Genomic DNA, 20,619 nt, shown 5'->3' with positions numbered 1-20,619 from the left:
CAGATTAAGCCTCTGGTATACAATAATAAGAAAATAGGCAGCACTCCAAAGATAAGTGAAAAAAAGTTTGGATTCAATTAGCACATGGGCTGATAGAGTCCAAACTTTTTTTCACTTCTCTTTGGAGTGCTTCCTACTTTCTTATTAATAAATATATATTACACATAAATGGTTTTAATTTATTTTTCACTTAATTTATTAGTACATGTGAATACATGGAAATTTGTCACTTGGAAAAAGCAACATCTTCCTCAAGCAGCCTGCAGTTCCACCTTACGAAAGACAGGGAGAGAGGGTGGTGTATCAGTCTTTCTGTCGTCACTTCTGATTGGTCAGAGAACACAGAGCACAGTTCTAGAGAGAAAATAAATATTTATGAAAATTGAGGGGGGGGGGAATTGTGCAGTTTTAACATTCCCATTTTTTTTAAAAGAGTTCTACTATTGGGTCTCTATCAGATGTAATCTGCAGGGAAACATAACAGAAAGTGTGCAATTCCCCTGCAGCGCCACCTGTCTCTGGGCAGCCATATTGGATACATACATTTCCTACCTGTATTATTTGTATAGTCCATACAATGTGTGCTTTACGGCACCTGCAATCAATGGGAGTCAATTATCAGAAAAGTGTCCATAGACTAATAGTCACCAGAAAGCGATAGAGTATGATCCCCTTCCCCAGTTACCAAGAACAGGCAAGGGTCTGCTGTTTCTGCGGCTCAGGGTCTAAAAAGCCAAATTAAATTGTGGGGCGGATATTTTTTATTATTGTTACTGTATATTATATTTTCAGCAGCAGACCAGATCCCATGTATTATTTTTAGTATTTGTTTCTAATGTCTTTTATTTATCATGGTCGTTATGTACAGTACTACTTTCTGTTATTAATCCCAAAAATCCCCCAACGTTTAGTCAGTTGTATGTGATACCAAAAAGGTTTCCAGGCTAATGTGCTGTAAATAAATCGCTGTACTGTCCTGGGCTTTTATCAGATAAATGGACATTCAGTGTATTAGAGCAGATGTGCGGACAAAGCCAAATTCTCTCCAGAGGGAGGATGTGTGGGATGTTGTTGGAACTGTTGTCATGGAAGTGCATGATATTTCCATAACAAATTTTTCCCACGTTTGAACATAGCCAAGTTACTTTTTCCTGCTTCAAAATATGACTACATGAAGAAAACGTACAGAACTGAAATGTAAGAATAAATGACTCAAACGCAGGTTTGTCTCTGGTGACAAATCTATATGTATGTGTACAGAGGACCTAATGTCAGGTCTTGAGAAAGTTGGGCAGATATGTAACCATGAGTGGACCTTGTCAAAGCAAGTAAAAGAAGTTTTTAACAGCACACGATACAAGAAGAGTACACACAGGAATTAAAATTATTATGGGATCTACACTGCAGCTGAAATGTGTCTACATCGTACAGATATATGCTTCAGTATCTTATCTTCCATATGGTTCATTATAAGAGTTGTTCTAGCCATCCATGACAAGTCATGATGTGAGAAAATATAGCCTAGTTCAGTCGCTTTAAATGTTGCATAATTACAATAAGAAAAAAAAAATTCTTTTAACACTTTCAGGACCAGACTAATTTTCATTTTTATGATTTTGTTTTTTCCTCCCCGCCTTCCAAGAGTCATAAGTTTTTTATTTCTTCTATCACACAGCCATATGAGGGCTTAATTTATACGCGACAAATTGTATTTTCTAATTGTACTATTTAATATTATATGTGGTGTACTGAAAAGCTGGCAAAAAAAATCAGAATGGGGCGGAATTTGAAAAAAAACAGCAGTTCCGCCATTTTCTTATGGGTTTCGTTTTTACAGTGTTCACTATACAGTGTTACCAGTGGCGTAACTACCGCTATAGCAGCCGTAGCGGCTGCTACGGGGCCCGCGGCATGAGGGGTCCTGTGTCGCCCGCCGGCACGGGCCTCCACCATGGCTGGAGGCTCAGCTAGCAGCCGCTATGGCTGCTACAGCTCGACGCCACTGAACACGACTACGGCAGAGCAGGGAGGTATCTTAACAAAAGACATGTATCCCCTATCCACAGGACAGGGGATACATGTGTGATCGCTGGCAGCGATAAGGAGAACGGGGGACTGAAAGTCCCCTGATGTTCTCCATCACAAACCTCGGACTTCCGGGGTCTGTGTCGGCAGCTCCGTAGAAATGAATGGAGCGCCGGTCGCGCTTGTGCGCATGCGTGACCAGCGCTCCTTTCATTTTTATTGAGCTGCGCAGACGCCGGAAGTCAGAGGTTAGTCATGGAGAACTTCGGGGGACTTTCGGTCCCCCGTTCTCCCTATCGCTGGCAGCGATCACACATGTATCCCCTATCCTGTGGATAGGGGATACATGTCTTTTGTAGGACACACTGTAGGTCAGATTTTTTTGGGGGGTTGGGGACGCTGTATGGCGTTCCCTACAGGGGGGGGCTGTATAGCGTTCCCTACAGGGGGCTGTATGGCGTTCCCTACAGGGGGGCTGTATAGCGTTCCCTACAGGGGGGGCTGTATGTCGTTCCCTACAGGGGGGCTGTATAGCGTTCCCTACAGGGGGGCTGTATGGCGTTGCCTACACGGGGGGGCTGTATAGCATTCCCTACAGGGGGGGCTGTGTAGCGTTCCCTACAGGGGGGGGCTGTATGGCGTTCCCTACAGGGGGGCTGTATGGCATTCCCTACGGGGGGCTGTAAGGCGTTCCCTTCAGGGGGGGCTGTATGGCGTTCACTACAGGGGGGGCTGTATGGCGTTCCCTACAGGGGGGGCTGTATGCCATTCCCTACGGGGGGCTGTAAGGCGTTCCCTTCAGGGGGGGCTGTATGGCTTTCCATACAGGGGGAGCTGTATGGCGTTCCCTACAGGGGGGGCTGTATGGCGTTCCCTACAGACCCCCCCTGTAGGGAACGCCATACAGACCCCTGTAGATAACGCCATACAGACCCCCTGTAGATAACGCCATACAGCCCCCTCTGTAGAGAACGCCATACAGACCCCCTGTAGATAACGCCATACAGTCCCCCCTGTAGATAACGCCATACAGTCCCCCCTGTAGATAACGCCATACAGCCCCCTTTGTAGATATCTACAAAGGGGGCTGTATGGCGTTATCTACAGGGGGGACTGTATGGCGCCATCTACAGGGGGGGCTGTATGGCGTTATCAACAGGTGGGCTGTATGGCGTTATCTACAGGTGGACTGTATGGCGCTATCTACAGGGGGGCTATATGGCGTTATCTACAGGGGGGCTGTAAAAAGGGCACTATCTACAAGGGGGGGGGTTGTGTGACACCCAGGGGAGGGGGTGCCGCAGTCAAAAGTTTGCTACGGGGCCCAGTCTTTCCTAGTTACGCCCCTTAGTGTTACCTTTATTCTGCCGGTCAGCACGATCACAGTGATACCAAATTTATGTTTTAGTACCATTAAAAAAATGTGAACGTTTGAAAGAAACATTTTTTTTTTGCATTGCCATATTGTGACCCCAGTAACTTTTTTATATTTCTGTGTATAGAGTTGTGTAAGGCATCTTTTTAGTACAGGGAAATATGTAGTTTTTATTAATATCATTTTGGGGAATGTCTGGCAGTTTGATCACTTTTTATTCCATTTTTTGGGGGGGTTGAAGGGGAAAAAAAACATCGGTAAGGCCATTTTTACCTTTTTTCCCGCTACGGCATTCACCATATTGGATAAATATTTTTATAATTCGGGCATTTTCAGACGCAGAAATACCTAATGTGTTTGTTTATTTTTGTTTATTTATTTTTATATGTAAACTAAGAAAAGGGGGTGATTTTCAATTTTTATCGAAAAAAATTATTTTAGTCCCCCTAGGGGGCTTGAACCTGTGATCAGTAGATCGCTTATGCCATAGACGGCAATATCACAATATTGTAGTCTATGGCAAAATCAGTGCATTGCTATTGGGACCTGCCACAGGCAGGTCTCAATACCAATCTTCTTCTAGCAGGGCTCGGAGTGTTCACAAGGCTCCCAGCTGGTTTAGGAGCACACCGGCTCCCGCTCCGGACGTGAAAGGGGCAGTATAAACCCCTCAGATGCCGGTGGTCCCATCTGACACCGGCATCTGAGGGGTTAAATGCTTGCGATCAGATGTTTCTGATCGCAAGCATTGCCACTGCGTCCCTGCTGTGTAACACAGCAGACACCCGGCGGGTATGGCGCCCGCTCTGCTTCTGAGTGGGCACCATATTTAAAAATCCTTTCCCAATGTAAATCCCTGGTGGAGCGACGGCAGAGGGTAATACTTTATTTAATTTGCGAGTATAACGTTTCAGGTTTTTAAAATAAATGTTTGCCATAAAATGTATGCAAATTAACTCTCCTGGGAAGAAAACTCTCAGTGACTACCTAGTAAGTCCAGGTCCGACCCTAGACAGACAGTTTTCATCATTCTGGCGGAGAGCTATTTTGCTACTTTTTTCCCAGGGAGCATTGCTCTCCCTACCTGCTGGATCTACCCAGAGGGAACCGGTACCTTCCAAGTGCCATAAAATGTAAAAATAACCAACTTTTCAATATACTTATCATCGTGAGTATTCCCCTGTACTGCTGTCACAGATCTTTGGGTCCCCTTCTAGTTCTCCATTTATACTGAAGAGCGATAACTATGTCCATACTGAAAACGCATCACACTGAACACCACAGAAACAATGATGTTTTTGTGAATTTCATGTAATACATGCGAACCAGCCTGTTCTTGTATAGTGTCTTGGGCAGACTGTGACATAGGAGGAGACACTTTACAAAACCATATACAAGTTTTTTGAAGCTTGTAACAAGCCTTGTATACATCTAGCTGTTTTTTATTTTACTCAATGATTGATAACCTTCGCGTGTACATGCTGTTGAATTGGTTATGGATCGCTGTTGAGAGGAAGCTGACATTATATTATAACTGCTTTAATGGCTTTGAATATTCTAGTAAGTTATGTTAAATATATCGGACATTAGAAGATTCTTTGGGAATTATATGTGGATGTTGCTTTTGTGCTGTTCAAACATTGTTTATTGGTAAAGTACCAAACTTTCCATGCACTAAAGTTACACCATATTCTCATACTGTTAGGATGGTTGACAATTCATGAGGGGACATAATAATGTAGCAGCTTAAAAGGCTAAGAGCCAGCACAAGTGTTTATTTTTCTACTATGTCCTTCTAGTTAGCTATTGTTTCAGATGAATTTTCCATTTTTCTACCTTTGTTAAACAAATAATATTTTATACAGTTTCTCTGCTTAATAATGCAGGATATCTGTTTATAGGAAGCTCAACATGTGATCGCTCTAATTTAGAAAACAAGGGCAGCTAATCAAAGAAGTTTACTAGCCATGATTATTAAAATAATTATTGTTATTATTATTAATTTTAAAGAGGCATTAATTCCATGGCACTGTACATATAAAAAGGGTTAAGTACATGACATGAGACAAAAAAAAACAAGTACACTAAATTTAAGCCTAATGAATGTCAGACTGGTACAAAAGGAAAGAGGACCCTGTCCATGTGTTCTTAAAGCGTCTCTGTCACCAGATTATAAGTGGCCTATATTGTCCATAATGTGATCGACGCTATAATGTAGATTACAGCAGTGTTTTTTTATTTAGAAAAACTATCATTTTTGACGGAGTTATGAGCAATTTTAGCTTTATGCTAATGAGTTTCTTAATGGACAACTGGGAGTGTTTTACTTTTTGGCCAAGTGGGCGTTGTACATAGGAGTATATGACGCTGACCAATCAGTGACCAATCAGCGTCATACACTTCTCTCCGTTCATTTACACAGCACATAGCGATATAGCTATATCGCCATGTGCAACCACATACACACACATTAACGTTACTGCAGTGTCCTGACAATGAATATACATTACCTCCAGCCAGGACGTGATGTCTATTCAGAATTCTGACACTTCTCTAACGCAATCCCGACACTACAGCACAGCAAGCGTAATCTCGCAAGATTACGCTGTAAACTGTCATTTAAAACGAGATTACGCTTGCTGTTCTGTAGTGTCATAAAAGTGAAATTATATGGCTTTCAGCTCTGTAGTCTCATAGATATAATATAGCTTGTAGTACGTTGCTTACAGATATGGATGTTCAGTGGGTAGCGCCGTTGCTTTACAGAGCTGGCATCCTGGGTTTGAAGCCTACCAAGGTAAACATCTGCATTGAGTGTGTATGTCGTGTGTGTGTGTGTCCCCCCCTCCCCCATGTTTATGTGGATTTCCTCTGGGCAATTTGTTTTCCTCCGAAAACATACTGAAGCTTTTATACAAGACAACATTATATTATTTTAACCCCTTGCTGCTGCAGCCGTTTTTTGGGTTTTTATTTTAATATTTTCATCCCCACCTTCCAAAAGCCATAACTTTTTTATTTTACCGTCGACTGTATTAGGGCTTTATTTTTTTGCAGTACGAGTTGTAGTTTTAAATGGTATCCTTTAATATACCATATAATGTTTTTGGAAATTGAAAACAAATTCTTTGTGTGTGAAATTTGGGAAAAACTGACTCCTCCTTTATTTTGCGGGTCAATATAACTGCTGCAATAAGAAATTGATATGGTTTTTTATGATGCACTACTTTTACAAAGAAAAAAACTATTTGTTAAAAAAAAATGTGTCCTTTGTCACCAAATTCTGAGAGCCATAACTTTTTTTATTAGGGCTCGTTTTTTGTGGGGCGAGTTGTAGTTTTTGATGGTGTCATTTTTGGGTACATACAACTTTTTTATCACCTTTTATTTGGGAGATAAGGTGACCAAAAAGTAGCAATTCCTGGTCGTTATAGTGAAGTGTCAGCTGTATGTTACAGCCAACACTCATTGAGTGTGGAGCAGGCTCAGCCCTGAAATCTCATTAGGTGGGATAAGGATCTGAAAAATGTAGAAGCAGTCTCAAGACCTGATATTATCTGTAACTTGCTTTGACCCAGATTAGTGGACCTTTGTCTAGCTTATTTATCTAGGCTAGGCATGATAAAATACTATTTTACTGTAGTGTATTTAAAGAGGCTCTGTCACCAGATTTTCAAACCCCTATCTCCTATTGCATGCTGTGTGTCTGTGCACTGCCAGAAGCTGGGTGGTAACGAGGAGAAGTGGATGATGCTGATTCGTCAGCATCATACACTTCTATTCACAACGGCCAGCTAGTAAAACAAGTAAAAACGCCCAGATGTTACACACACAATACACGCCCACTTGGACTTTAACTTTAAACACGCCCAGTTGTACTTAAGAAAGGCTCATTTGCATAAATATAAAAATGGTCATAACTTGGCCAAAAATGCTCGTTTTTGAAAAAAAAAACACGTTACTGTTATCTACATTACAGCGCCGATCTGCTGCAATAGGAGATAGGGGTTTGAAAATCTGGTGACAGAGCCTCTTTAAAGAAGCGCTCCCAAGCAAATTCTTATTCTTTTGCTAATTAGTAAGGGGCATCTTGTACACATATACGTGATGTCTTTCTCAAAATACTGCATATATGTATACAAGATGTCCATAACTAATGGGCATAGAAATAATCATTTCCATGGGAGTGCTTCTTTTAAAGCTGCCCATAGACTCGACATCTGTTGTTCCTCCTGTGGTACCTCTTATCTCCCAGGGAGAAAAGGATTAGATAGCTTAAAAATTCATCCTATCATCAGGCAACCATCAAACAGGCCCCTTACTCGAATATTGCTACTTTGAATGTCTATGGTTCCTATGCTGCTGAGTATGATCAGTGCAGATTCTCCACGTTTTATTTTAAATCTACAATGTATGGTAATTGTGTGTGGTCTTATTGCACTGATCCAGCTTTATTTAATTTTGTAGGGGACCCTCCACAGGCAGCTGCATGGCTAGGTCAATGTGGGCTTTATCTCTTAATAATGATTGTTGAAAAGACCATAATAAGCCTAGTTCTGCTCATCCCAGGATGGACAAAGGTATGATACATATATTATACATATGTGTAAGGGCAGAGTTCACGTGTGTGTGTGTGTGTGTGTGTGTGTGTGTGTGTGTGTGTGTGTGTGTGTGTATATACATATATATGTATAGTGTGTGTGTATGTGTATATATATATATATATATAAAAATATTTCAGATGGGCACATGCTCTTAGTAGAAGTCAGTGTTTATTCATTCTGCACATTAATAAGTGAAAAGTATGCCATGCTGGTCTTCATCATGGCGATATGTAAGCTGTTACCCTAACACATCACCAATAATCGTTTACTTTAATAGTGGGGCTACTGACTTCATTTCTACTATGACATAAAATGTATATACAGCAAGACAATTCTAGATCACCACTATTTCAAACTGGTAAATATTTTTTATCCTTGGACACTTTTTCAAAGGAAGCACTGCTCACTCCTGTTTATATTGCATAGTAATGGACTGTACTGTCTCTAGTGAATTCCATTAACTATCTGTAGCTTTATATAAAAACGGCTCTTGAAACGCACATAAAAATGTATATGAAGTATGTGATTCATCCACAGTAAAAGAAATCGTCTTTATTAATTTATCCAATATAGCACAATTTAAAATTATTGCCTTAGGCCTCAGGCACACGACCGTAATTTTAAATCGCAATTATGGATCCGTAAATGCGGATCAAAATATGGATCCATTCATTTCTATGTCCCACGGACACCTTCCCGTATATTTATGGGAAGGTGTCCGAGCCGAAGAAATGACCTGCAAAAAAGTAGGACATGTCCTATTCTTTGATTTAGCAGACCGTGCTCCTATACTTTATAATGGGAGCACGGCCCGCAGATGTCCGTGCCCGTAATCAAGGATCGTGCACACAGCTACAGCCTTGTGCAAGGGGGCCTTACACATCATAGCTTAAATTTTTACTGGAGCCATGACAGATCCCATTGATATTTTTTACTGATCAGAATATTGCATCAGGCTAAGATGCTTGGCATGTAAAAATGTAAGAACTTTTTTCATATAGTTTTTGTAATTTATATAGGTGATTATAAAATTAAAGATCAGCAGTCAAATTATTACATTACATTTATATTGTGATAGGATTGGCCGTGAATATCTGATCGTAGGAGGTCCAACTTCTGGGACCCTCACGACCAGCTTTAGTGTTACCCAAGCACCATACGTTTGGTTGTGGCTGTGCCTAATTTTGCAGCTTAGTCCAATTCGAAAGAGCAGCAGTACCAGATAGAGCCAGAAACAAATTTGCTGCATTGTGCATGGATTAATATTGAAGGAGACGTGGCAGTCGCTGGAGTGGTGCAGCCACTTTATTTATTTTATTGTCAGGGGTGCCGAGCGCCCACCAGTCGAATATTAATTACCTATCCTCAATATTACAGTGTTGGAAAACCCTTTTTAATAATTTTACAATGCATTAACTTGGCCAAGATTGTCTTTAAATAAGGTTTGGATACAAATAAAATCACAGGATCCATTATCATACCAGGTTTTTGTTAATAGCTTGTATGACGTGGGTTCATGTACCATTTATATGAAGTGTTCATAATAAACAAAATCCAGGTGACGTTTTTCCTCTATAAACAGAAAATAAAGAATAGTGTGTGTTTTTACATGTAGGCCACTTGGGCCCATTCAAAACAGAATATATAACAGATGTCTCTGTTCTGTGTATGTGACCTTGGTTGTCTGTCGTTATTCTCCCGCTCTCCATTCTACTGTGTAATATGTTATTGTATCTTTGCTTTAACGTTGCAATAACTATGTGTGAACTCTGGCTGGGAAACGTCTAAAGTGACAGCTCTGTTTGTACAATGTATATCCTCTTGCTTTGTATTTTTCTCTGTGCAGCTTCAGGAAATTCTACTGAACTACATTCCAGATCCCAAGTTGGAGCTCGTCCTGGTTATGCTGGTGGTGCCTTTTATAGTCAATGTGAGTACAGCTCTAGTGATGCCAACCTAATATCCTCCTTTAGCGTATTGTATCTCAGCGGGTTTTTTTTGTCATGGGAAAGTGGATTTACAATAACTAACATCCCCGAGGTTTTCACCATGTAAAACACTTTACTTACACTTTTATATTAGGAACATGACATTTAAATGGTATCCACCATAATCTTAGTTAAAATGTTTTATAACATGATAAGTTTGTTTTTAATTTATTATCTTTAAAATATCTTCATTATAATTTATGAAAGGAATTAATTTTATTCTGACTGATCATTTTTTGTCAATCAGGAAATTCTTTCCCATAGCTTGCACAAAGAATAGGATTCGATCACTACCTTGGCACTAAATATACAGCTCAAGCAAAGAGTTGTAATACACTTGTTTTAGTAATGCCCTATCTCCTAGCTAATCTAATAGGTGCTGCCACACTAATAATGCTAGTGAAAATTGTGTCCCAAAACGTTTATTATTTTAAAAGTTATGAGCATTTTCTAAATATGTAAATGAGCCTTTATTAGACAAGTGGGAGGTAACCGCTGCGATTCCCCTGAGGTGGAGCTTCCTCCCAGCCTCTGACACTATCCAATCAGCATGAAGCTGCTTCACACAGTGTGAGAGACTGAGGCTGGAGGGAAGGAGGATCACTTCAAACAGCCATATCTCGGGCTGCGGACCACCTAGAACAGCGGTTCTGGTGGCAGAAAGAGATTCTAATCTTTCATATGACACCAGGATCGCAGTTCTAGCTGTGAAACAACCGGAGATATCACCAGTTGAATACACAGTCAGGAATGGAAGCTATATACTATATGATCACACTGTGTTGCTGGGCAGGGAAGAGGGAGAGGCTGTAAGCTGATTGGACAGCGTCATACAGAAAACATTATACCGCCCAGAGTGAAAAAAAAGTCACCTCCTATTTGGCTATTAGAGCTACATTAGCATATTTGGAAAAATGCTCATAACTTTACAAATAATAAACGTTTTATAAAACAAATTACACTGTAGTTATCAGCAGCAAAGCGCCTATTATATTATTTAGGAGATAGGGAATTAATAAACTGGTGACAGAGCCTCTTTAGACGGGTTTTCTTGTTTTCAAGATGTCTGTTTGCTGTCAGTGGCTGAAAACATTTTTATTTAGATGCAGAGACTGGAAAACCTCTAAAGATCTAATACTTCTCACAGCTGAGCAATTGTCAATACAATTGTATGTAGCCTAGGCAATCCTCTGTGAGCTAAACACAGTAGCAGCAGCTGCATAAATGAATACTTCAGTCCTGATAATTTGCTACAATTTATCAGTGTAGGTTATGTGTCAGTCTGGAATCCATGCTGTTTAGCTGGCAGAGGATTGTCTAGACTAGTTACTATTGTATCACAGTAGCATAACATAGGCTGAAAAAAAAAAATCTTTCTGTAGTGTTGATTTGGATGAATGCCAAATGAACACTATGAGGTAGAAAATCTATTAGCGCCTAATATAATAGAATAACATATAGTAGATGATAGAATATTACTTATTCCCATTATTCCAGTCCTTAACTTTGACGGCTTCTTTTTTGAGGATATCTGAATACTGAGCATGATTTATGAGAAATGTAAAATGGGCACACATATAAGTCCTAAATCTTCTTATAAAGAGGATATGTTAGTATTTTTTACCTTTCAAAATGATGCCTTCTCCGTAATATAGGTGTTTAACATTAATTTGTTTCCTTTCTTTCCAGGCTATAATGTTTTGGTTGGTGGACACCTTAATCATGAGAAAATATAAAAGGTTAAAAGTGGATAATGGTCTTAAAAATAGTGAGGCTGCAGATGATTCACCTTCGCTGGTCAATGATGAAACACAGGTAAGATCCAGCATGGTATAGAGACTCTCCTATCACAGGTCATCGTTAAATGAATTCATAAAATGTATACCTCAAAGATGAATCATATGAAAAGCATTAGTGTTTTGTTATGAATGATAACCAAAAGTTTCCATCAGTATTGGCAGATATCAGTGTATGTTCTACACCTCAGACTATTGGCAAGCTAGTTTAGAAAGAGAACCTTCCTCTTTCCTTTATTGTTCAGGAGGTATAAATAGAAGAAAAAGGAAAAACACAACTCCATCCATAGGGTTAGTCCAACAAATAGACAAGAAAGAAGTAGAAGATGTCCACATACCATCCAAGTAATCTTTGGTCAAACCTCAACAGCGATGTTTCCACTGAAGCCTTTCTCAAGCCGCTTAATGGTTATGGGACAATGGAATGAACGATGCTAGTTCTATAAACTTAAAGCCCTTCTACACGGGGCAATAATAGCCGTTCGTTCGTTCGTTCGTTCGTTCGTTCGTTCGGGATCATTGCCCAGTGTAAACATGCTAGCTAATCGAAAGCCAAACTAGAAAAAGCACATTTGTCATTAATCGCATCTTTTCTGCAGGCACACAAATTATTGGCTGTTGGCAGTACATCCCCTCATGTAAAAAGATGATGTCGATTTTCTGTATCAATGATCTGCGCTTGTGATGAGCAATTTATCTGCCTGTGTAGAAGAACCTTAACATACCAACATTGAAATGTATCTCTTGTCAACCTGTGCTACATGTACCCCTGTGAGTACATGTCCTGTCTATATGGGGTACTAGTACTGGCTAATGCACAGTGTTTGTTCATAGCCATGTGGGTACTTTTTAATGTCATTTGAGTAGGGAATACTTGGCTTAGTTATGCTGAAAAACACTACTTTAAACTATAGGATATGACATAAATGTCTGATGCCTCTGGGACCTCATACCTATCCACTGTTCCGCAAGGGCAAGTTGGCAACATCCAGAAGGAGACTAAATGGAGAGGTGACTCTGCAGGTTCTTATGTTCCATATTTTGCTAGTACAATTTTTTGGGTTAAATATATATACACAGCAAAACCTCTTCAAAAGACCTACTCTTTGGGAAGACCATCCCCTTATGCAGACCAGATTTCTTGTAACAGATTTTCAGTTCCACTATAAATTATGCATACTGGCCATCTTTTTTGAGAAACCACCTTCTAGAAGACCACTTTTCAATGCAATTTTGAGTGGTCGTCACAAAGAGGTTTCACTGTATACATTAGCTATACATTTACTCCCTGCCCACTTATGCAGCGTTATCAGCAAAATGTGCCATTTTCTGTTATTTGTGAGTTAGGAGACAGTTAGAAGGAGCAGTTCAAGGCTGTGAACAGGTGTTGGTGTACAATACAGCTAAGAAATAATGAGTCACTGATATCCATGTCCTGTCCTACTACCACTTCCTATCCATTTTCCTGGAAAGTTTAGCTAATTGCACAATAATAAGACGCCGTTGTGACGGGAGAAGAACTCACAGTATGTCGTGATTCTGTATATATAGAGTGTGAAAATGCTGTTTAACATAAATGATTCTGAGATAAAACTACAGTAAAGTAAACAATATTGTAAGTACTAGATGGTTTAAAACACACAAGTCCATATCTTCATGCTGTGTTGATTTAAAGGTAGGCCAGAACAAACCCCTGTGATGTAGCTGCCAAATGCGTCCTTATGTAAAGGAAACATATATTAATTTCTTGCTCTAGAAAAGGCAAACCGAAAACGTCCCTGGTTCCATTAGCCATATAAATTTGATCTAATACAGATAACTAGTACACTGCTTTTTAATAAAATCATCCACAAGCCCCATTGGAACTATTATACCATAACCATTTCTAGTGTTTCGGATTTCCAATCTTTTCCAAATTGTAGAGAAACATCTCTTTCTATGCTGAGGGCAATCTTTCATTTGTTAAGACTGGAGGATGCCCCTCACTATGTTCCCATGTCCTTATACAGATCTTTCTTGTGAACTCTAGGTTGTTTCTACACTCGTCAGTTTGGGATTGATATTTTCATATTTAGAGATATTAAGGAATCGTGGGTACTGCACCCTTATTTATCTTCACTTATTGGCAAGAATGTATATATTTCCTTAGACAAATAAATATTTTTGTTTTGCGAACTTGAGGATGACAAGTGCTTTGACATTATTTGGCCAAAATTTAAAGGAGTTTTCCCAACTCTTATCTAAAGTAAGCTGCACAGGTGATCAGCTGATCACGACAGGTCCAGCTACCTAAGCTATGGCGAGCCGTACATGTTCTATCCACATGGGGAAACGTGTAATACATGACTTCAACAAGTCTGCCAGACCTGGAACCATTCTTTGCAGCAGTCTGGCTAAAAAAGGTGGCTCCCAAGTGAGGGGACTCTCTTCTATGGCAAATATCAATATGCCCTAATGGGGCATATAGACAGGAATGGTCCAGTTGGGACAACTTCTTTGAGGAAATCCATTTTTTTTCTGCCAAGTATTGCTAGTTTAACTAGGTTAGGCAACTTGGGTTTACTTTAAGCCTTGACTTTAAAGCTTAAAATCTAAATGTGTCTATAAGTAACCAAGTTATGAAGCTAAACACCATGCCTTGTGCCTGCAAAGTATATTATCGTGTATAAGCATCTAATGTATGTTAAAGATAGACGACGCTAAAACTCTAAGAACATTAATAAAGTATAGAAATGTCACAAATGTATCAGTAATGTTTATGTTGAGCTGGCAATATATTTTTTGTGTGTTTCTTTCACATATCTTGAAAACTGTGCAAATTCATTTAACTTTAATTCTATAAAAAGTAGCGCAGAACTTCCATATTACATTACTGCAATTGGTGACCTTTTGTACAGTCTTTAGTAGCACTTGAGAACTCCTGTTATGCTGAAATGATTCTAGCAATTTAATATTTTTTTTAATAAATAAATGACTTTTTATCTACAAGTAAAAGTGACATTTTCTAAATCTTTTGATCAGCTTCCCTGAACACAGAGAGAATTATTCTGCACACTGTATCTTCTGAGTGTATCCCATTGGCTTTCTCAACTTCCGTTACTGACCTTTATTCTCAAATTCTCCTTATTTCCTTATCCACACAACAATGGTTCTCCTCAGATCAGTGTTTGCCTTCAGTTCCCATGGTAATGCACTTCCAGATTGCTATCTCACTGCATACTAGTTCAAGTGTCTTTGTCACGCTCCTTCATTTTCTCCTTTACTTAATCATGATCTCATCTTGTTATACATACTACACCATTATCTGCTGCTCTTGTGATCATAATGCTGGTTAATACTTTTGTCAATTTACAATTTAGTCATTAAATATAACCATGTTGTGCACTATAGTGATGCATACATTCCGGGGCGTAGCTAAATGCTCATGGGCCCTGATGCAAAAGTTCTTATTGCCGCCCCCCCCGCCCGCAAACTTCTCATGGCCGACGGTCCGCAGCTTTCAGGTGCATGGCTGGGTCTCCTAAGTGACCCAACAATGCAGCACTAGCAGCCAGGGAGCGTCACTAAGGACTTAAAATAGCCCCAATACATATGTGTCCCCCCCCAAAAAAAAATGTGTGTGTGTTTGTATAGGAGACAGCATATCTATAGCACTACGACCCTATAAACTATGGATAGGATTAGATACATTGGCTCAGCAGACAGTATCACACATGATAGGAGTAGATACAGTGGCCCAGCAGACAGTATCACACATTATAGGATTAGATACAATGGTTTTTATATGTGTTGGTATTTCTTTAAACTTTTATTACCGCCTTAGTAATAGCCGCTGGCTGATTGACAACCTCCATTACTAAGGCAGGGCTTAATGTTAGCCGGTGCAGAGGCCAACACTAACCCCCATTATTACCTCGGTACCCACCGCCACCAGGGGTACCGGGAACAGCCGAGTACGAACCAGTACCCGACCATCTGTAGTGACGGTAGGCACTGGGGCGGCCGCAGGCTGGTATCATAAGGCTGGGGAAGGCCAAAAACATCAGCCCTCCCCACCAGGGTAATGCTAGGCTGCTGCTGCCATGTTGTATCTGGCTGGTTATGAAAATTGGGGACCCCACATCGTTCTTTCCAATAATTTTTTATTTTATTTTTTTTAAATGACGGGTCCCCCCCATTTTTCATAGCCAGCCAGATACAATAAAGCAGCAGCAGGCAGCATTACCAGGATGGGAGGGGCCGCTGTTTCTGGCCTTTCCCAGCCTGATCATACCAGCCTGCGGCCGCCCCAGTGCCCGACCATCACTACAGATGGTCAAGTACTGGATCACACCGGGCTCTTCCCGGCACCCCTGGTGGCGGTGGGTACCGGGCTAATAAAGGGGGTTAGTGTTCGCCTCTGCATCGGCTAACACTAAGCCCCGCCTTAGCAATGGACACTGTCAATCAGCCGCCGGCCATTACTACGGCGGTAGTAATATAGTTTAAAAAAAAAACACAAAGAAAAAATATTTTATTGAAATGAAAAAAAACACACAATACTCATTAACCATTTTATTGATAATAAAAAAAGCCGTCATCTAAGTAGTCCTGGAATCCGACGTAGTACAATGACCGAACCTGTAAGAAAACACACAAAAAACTATTAGTAACTCGTGTTCGGCTTAGATACAGGGCCCATGTGTGATACTGTCTGTGGGACCCTGTATCTATACAGTATAAGATTACTGTGTGCTGGGGCCCTGTATCTAAACCTACCGTGTGGTAGGCTTATATACAGGGCCCATCAGACAGGATCACACATGGGCCATGTATCTAAGCCTACCATTCCCTAAACATTGATGGCCTATCCTCAGGATAGGCCATCAATAGCTGATGTGTCGGGGTCCAACTCCCAGGACCCGCCAATCAACTGTTTTGAAGGGGCCACAGCGCTCGTACGACTGCTGCTTCCCCTTCATTTCCCTCACTTGCTCACACTGTGAATCACTGACACGGATTCACAGTGTGAGCAAGTGACCGGAATAAAGGGGAAGCAGCTCTCATACGAGTGCTGAAGACCCTTCAAAACAGCTGATTGGCCGGCTCCCGGGAGTCGGACCCCGCCAATCAGCTTCAGCAGACAGGGATATTAATCTTACCCTCCTCTTCAGCCGCGGCGGAAGTTCTGTCCTGACTCTATCCAGGATCACGATGTTGTGCGCGGCGCATAGCGTTGTGACGTCAGGACCTCGGCTGCGCTCCGAAACCAGGAAGGTAAGTACTGTCAGTTACTATAGTAACAGGGGCCCGCGGCCCGAGTTACTATAGTAACTTTTTATTGATGTGGTGCAGGGGGCCGCCGGCCCCCCTGGCTTCGGGGCCCGGTTGCAATTGCGGCCGCTGTAACCCCTATAGTTACGCCACTGCATACATTCATGCAATGTTGCATGTATTTACAGCGGCTATTATACATAGAGATTTTACATATTCATAGAACTATACAGTTCATGGATTACTTATCCAGAAGCTTTGGTCGCTACCAACTGCTCTTCTGGAGACATTTCTTAGAAAGGCAGGCTACGAATGTCTTTTCACTGTTCTAAAAACATGTTTATGTAACATGTTTATTGTCGCTTACCTAGGCAAAGACCTAGCTTCTTCCCTGGTGGTCTGATTTAGCTGGGTAGCCTTAAAAGAATGTCAGCTCAGCATGACATTTATGTGTGGATGGATAGAAGGAGCACATCTCGGACATAGGGGTCATTTTGTCCACTGCAAAATGGGTTCTGCTGACCTTGAGGGTTCCGGTGGTGGGGTCTCTGGGGTTCCCTTGACTGGTTCTTATTATGACAGACACAGAAGATGCAGATTAGTAATATTCATATATTCATTACAGATCACTCTTCTTGATGATACCTCAACCTATCGCAATGCTTAGGGTTATCAAAAGGAGTTCCCTACAGTAAAAATATGAATATTAAAGGGTTTGTAGAGCACCTCTCTCTTTTGCCCGAATTGACATCTATTAATAGGAGGCATGCACAATACCTCCAGGGCATTGGACTAGTGCTTCCGCAATTGTCCAGTGTGCAGCAGCACCTTCCCACGCCTGATGTTGGATTGGGTGGAAGAGAGATGCCTTTTAATGATCTGCATTCTCAGAAAAAGGAGGCATTGCTTTTAAGTTATTTATATAATTTTTCCTCCTTTTTTTCCCTGCAGGAAAACGATGGTAAACAATAGCAAGTATAATTTAGTGTAGTTGAACAGATGATACATATTTCTCAACCATTGTACACCAACTTGGGTTATATTGTGCACAATGCATTGGAATTGCGGCAGTATACTAGTGTTAGTGAATGTACCCAACTCTCCCTGCTTATTCTTATTGTTTACGTCCTCCATTACATGATGATGTTCATCCATGCTGACATCACGTCACCTGGCAAAAGGCTAGCGTTCCTCAATTCTGGTGGCCTGAAGAGATTTGGAAATCACTGGCATAAACTAAAGACCTTGAGTAAAGGTCTTCTGGAAGAATCATCATTTAGCAAATGTATAATAATTTGTTGTGGCCATCAATACTGGTCATCAAAAAGCCAAGTACTGCTGAGATGAATCAATAACGTGATGCTATTTGTACACATTAGGCTTCGTTCTAATCTGCGTCAGGGCTCCGTTCAGGCATTCCGTCTGAGCTTTCCGTCAGAACGGAACCCTGACTGACACAAACGGAAACCATAGGTTTCTGTTTGCATCACCATTGATTTCAATAGTGACGGATCCGGTGCAAATGGTTTCCGTTTGTCTCCGTTGTGCAAGGGTTCCATTGTTATGACAGAAGCAGTAGCGTAGTCTACTACGCTATTCATTCAGTCAAAACGACGGAACCCTTGCACAACAGAAACAAACGGAAACCATTTGCATTGGATCCATCACCATTGAAATCAATGGTAAAACAAATGGAAACCTTATGGTTTCCGTTTGTTTCACTCAGCGTTCTGTTCATGGGTTCCCCTGACAGATAGCTCAGACGGAACGCCTGAACGGAGCCCTGACGCAGATGTGAACGAAGCCTAATAGAATTATTAGATGAGAAGTACAACTTATTATTATTATTATAGATATAGAGCTTGTGCACCCTGTAGTTTAAGATGAGAAATCAGAAGAATAAAAGCCTGACCCAGGTTCCCAATTTTGGGGCCTGTTATTATGAAACTGCATTGCCACCTTGTATTATTTTTTTTAATATAGTCCAGTTTTAACCCCTTTTTTGGTATAAACATCTGACTCCGGTTCATAGTGTAATGCATTTACTAATAACCTCTATAATTATTTGCTTATAAACTTATGATATTTCTGTTTTTGTTTGTTCCAGGTTCTGCTTGGACCATCACCTGTTCGTACATATTGTTAACTTGTCTGTTATCTGTCCAATTCTCTACGGAACACTTCACATTTTATTTGCTGCCTGTGATCATCACTTCTGGGATCAGTTCCTCAAAGCGTCCACCAATAATACTGACATTACTAGGATAATCCCACAATCATTTTTAGAACATGCAGTAAAAAAAAAAAAACATCCAAAGCAGTGGCATTCAACATATGATAATAATGTACAGAGACTGTTAGCTCTACGTTTAACTGTATATTATGCAATATTCATTTTAATTTGTTATTTGTTTTGTTACTTTTTCAGTGGACCAATGAGAATTCTGTTATGCAGGCTGTTTAGAAAAAATTACTTTCTAACAAAGTGTTACGGGCACAATAAATAAAATAAACAAAAAAATCCCAATGGACATACCCATTGGGGGAGATTTATCAAGATAGGTGCAAAGGAAAAGTGGAGTTGTTGCCTATAGAAACCAATTTGATTACACCATTTATTTCTTAAAGACACTATGAAAAGTGGAAGCAGCAACCAGATTGGTGACCAAGAGCAATTGGTGGCCATATTCCTTTGCACTTTCCTTTAGTTCTAACTTCTAACAAACCTCTTTTATCTACTGTTAATTTTATTTTGGAATTTAAGGCTCTGTTCACACTGGTGTCATAGATCTATTCCATCTGGTTTCCATTAACCCCAGCCTAGACCATTTTTCTACCTGGTAAAAATAAAACCGAAATCTGTGTTTTGTGCCAAACCTGAAATAAACACATTTTTCAGTTTTTTTATTTGTATCTATGAAAAAAATCTATGAAATAATAATGATGATGAAATAACCAAAATGTAACTATGATTGCCTTTGTTCTGGTATTTTCTGTCTTCTATACAAATTTTCTCTACATTTCAGTTGGAGGATGAGAAGACATAAGCCTTAATACAAAATAATTTTTTAACCAATGTCTCCAAACTGAACCACTACTTAAAGAGGCTCTGTCACCAGATTCTGAAATCCCTATCTCCTATTGCATGTGATCGGCGCTGCAATGTAGATAACAGTAACGTTTTTTTGGTTTTTTTAAAACAATCATTTTTGGCTAAGTTATGAGCAATTTTAGATTTATGCAAATTAGCCTTTTTGGGCTTGTTTCTCTTATTTCCAACTGGGCGTGTATTGTGTTTTTAGCAACTGGGCGTGTTTACTTCTCTCACTGCACAATCACACTGTGTTGTGGATCATGCTGGGCTGGAACGATGAGAAGTGTAGGACACTGATTGGTCACTTATTGGTCAGCCTCATACACTTCTCTGTACAACGCCCAGTTGGTAAAAAGTAAAAACACGCCCAGTTGTCCATTGAGAAACTCATTAGCATAAATCTAAACTAGCTCATAACTTGCTCAAAAATGATCGTTTTTCAAAATAAAAACCACTGCTGTTATCTACATTACAGTGCCAATCA

At 40.3% G+C, this 20,619-nt stretch overlaps 1 protein-coding gene across 1 annotated transcript in view; it reads left to right on the top strand.

Annotated features, from left to right (window-relative positions):
• LOC142747975 (store-operated calcium entry regulator STIMATE-like) overlaps window positions 1–20,193 on the top strand; it is a 134,655-nt gene extending 114,462 nt beyond the window's left edge. Inside the window, exons 5-8 of the mRNA XM_075855086.1 lie at window positions 7,868–7,980; window positions 9,851–9,934; window positions 11,682–11,807; window positions 19,149–20,193. Coding sequence (XP_075711201.1) covers window positions 7,868–7,980; window positions 9,851–9,934; window positions 11,682–11,807; window positions 19,149–19,187 — 362 coding nt within the window. The 3' untranslated portion in view covers window positions 19,188–20,193. The remainder of the gene's footprint in view (window positions 1–7,867; window positions 7,981–9,850; window positions 9,935–11,681; window positions 11,808–19,148) is intronic.
• The last annotated feature ends 426 nt before the right edge of the window (window positions 20,194–20,619 follow it).

This window comes from Rhinoderma darwinii, chromosome 3, assembly GCF_050947455.1.
Source record: "Rhinoderma darwinii isolate aRhiDar2 chromosome 3, aRhiDar2.hap1, whole genome shotgun sequence".
In the NCBI taxonomy this organism is placed as follows: domain Eukaryota; kingdom Metazoa; phylum Chordata; class Amphibia; order Anura; family Rhinodermatidae; genus Rhinoderma; species Rhinoderma darwinii.
This window is presented reverse-complemented; position numbering and strand designations above follow the sequence as displayed.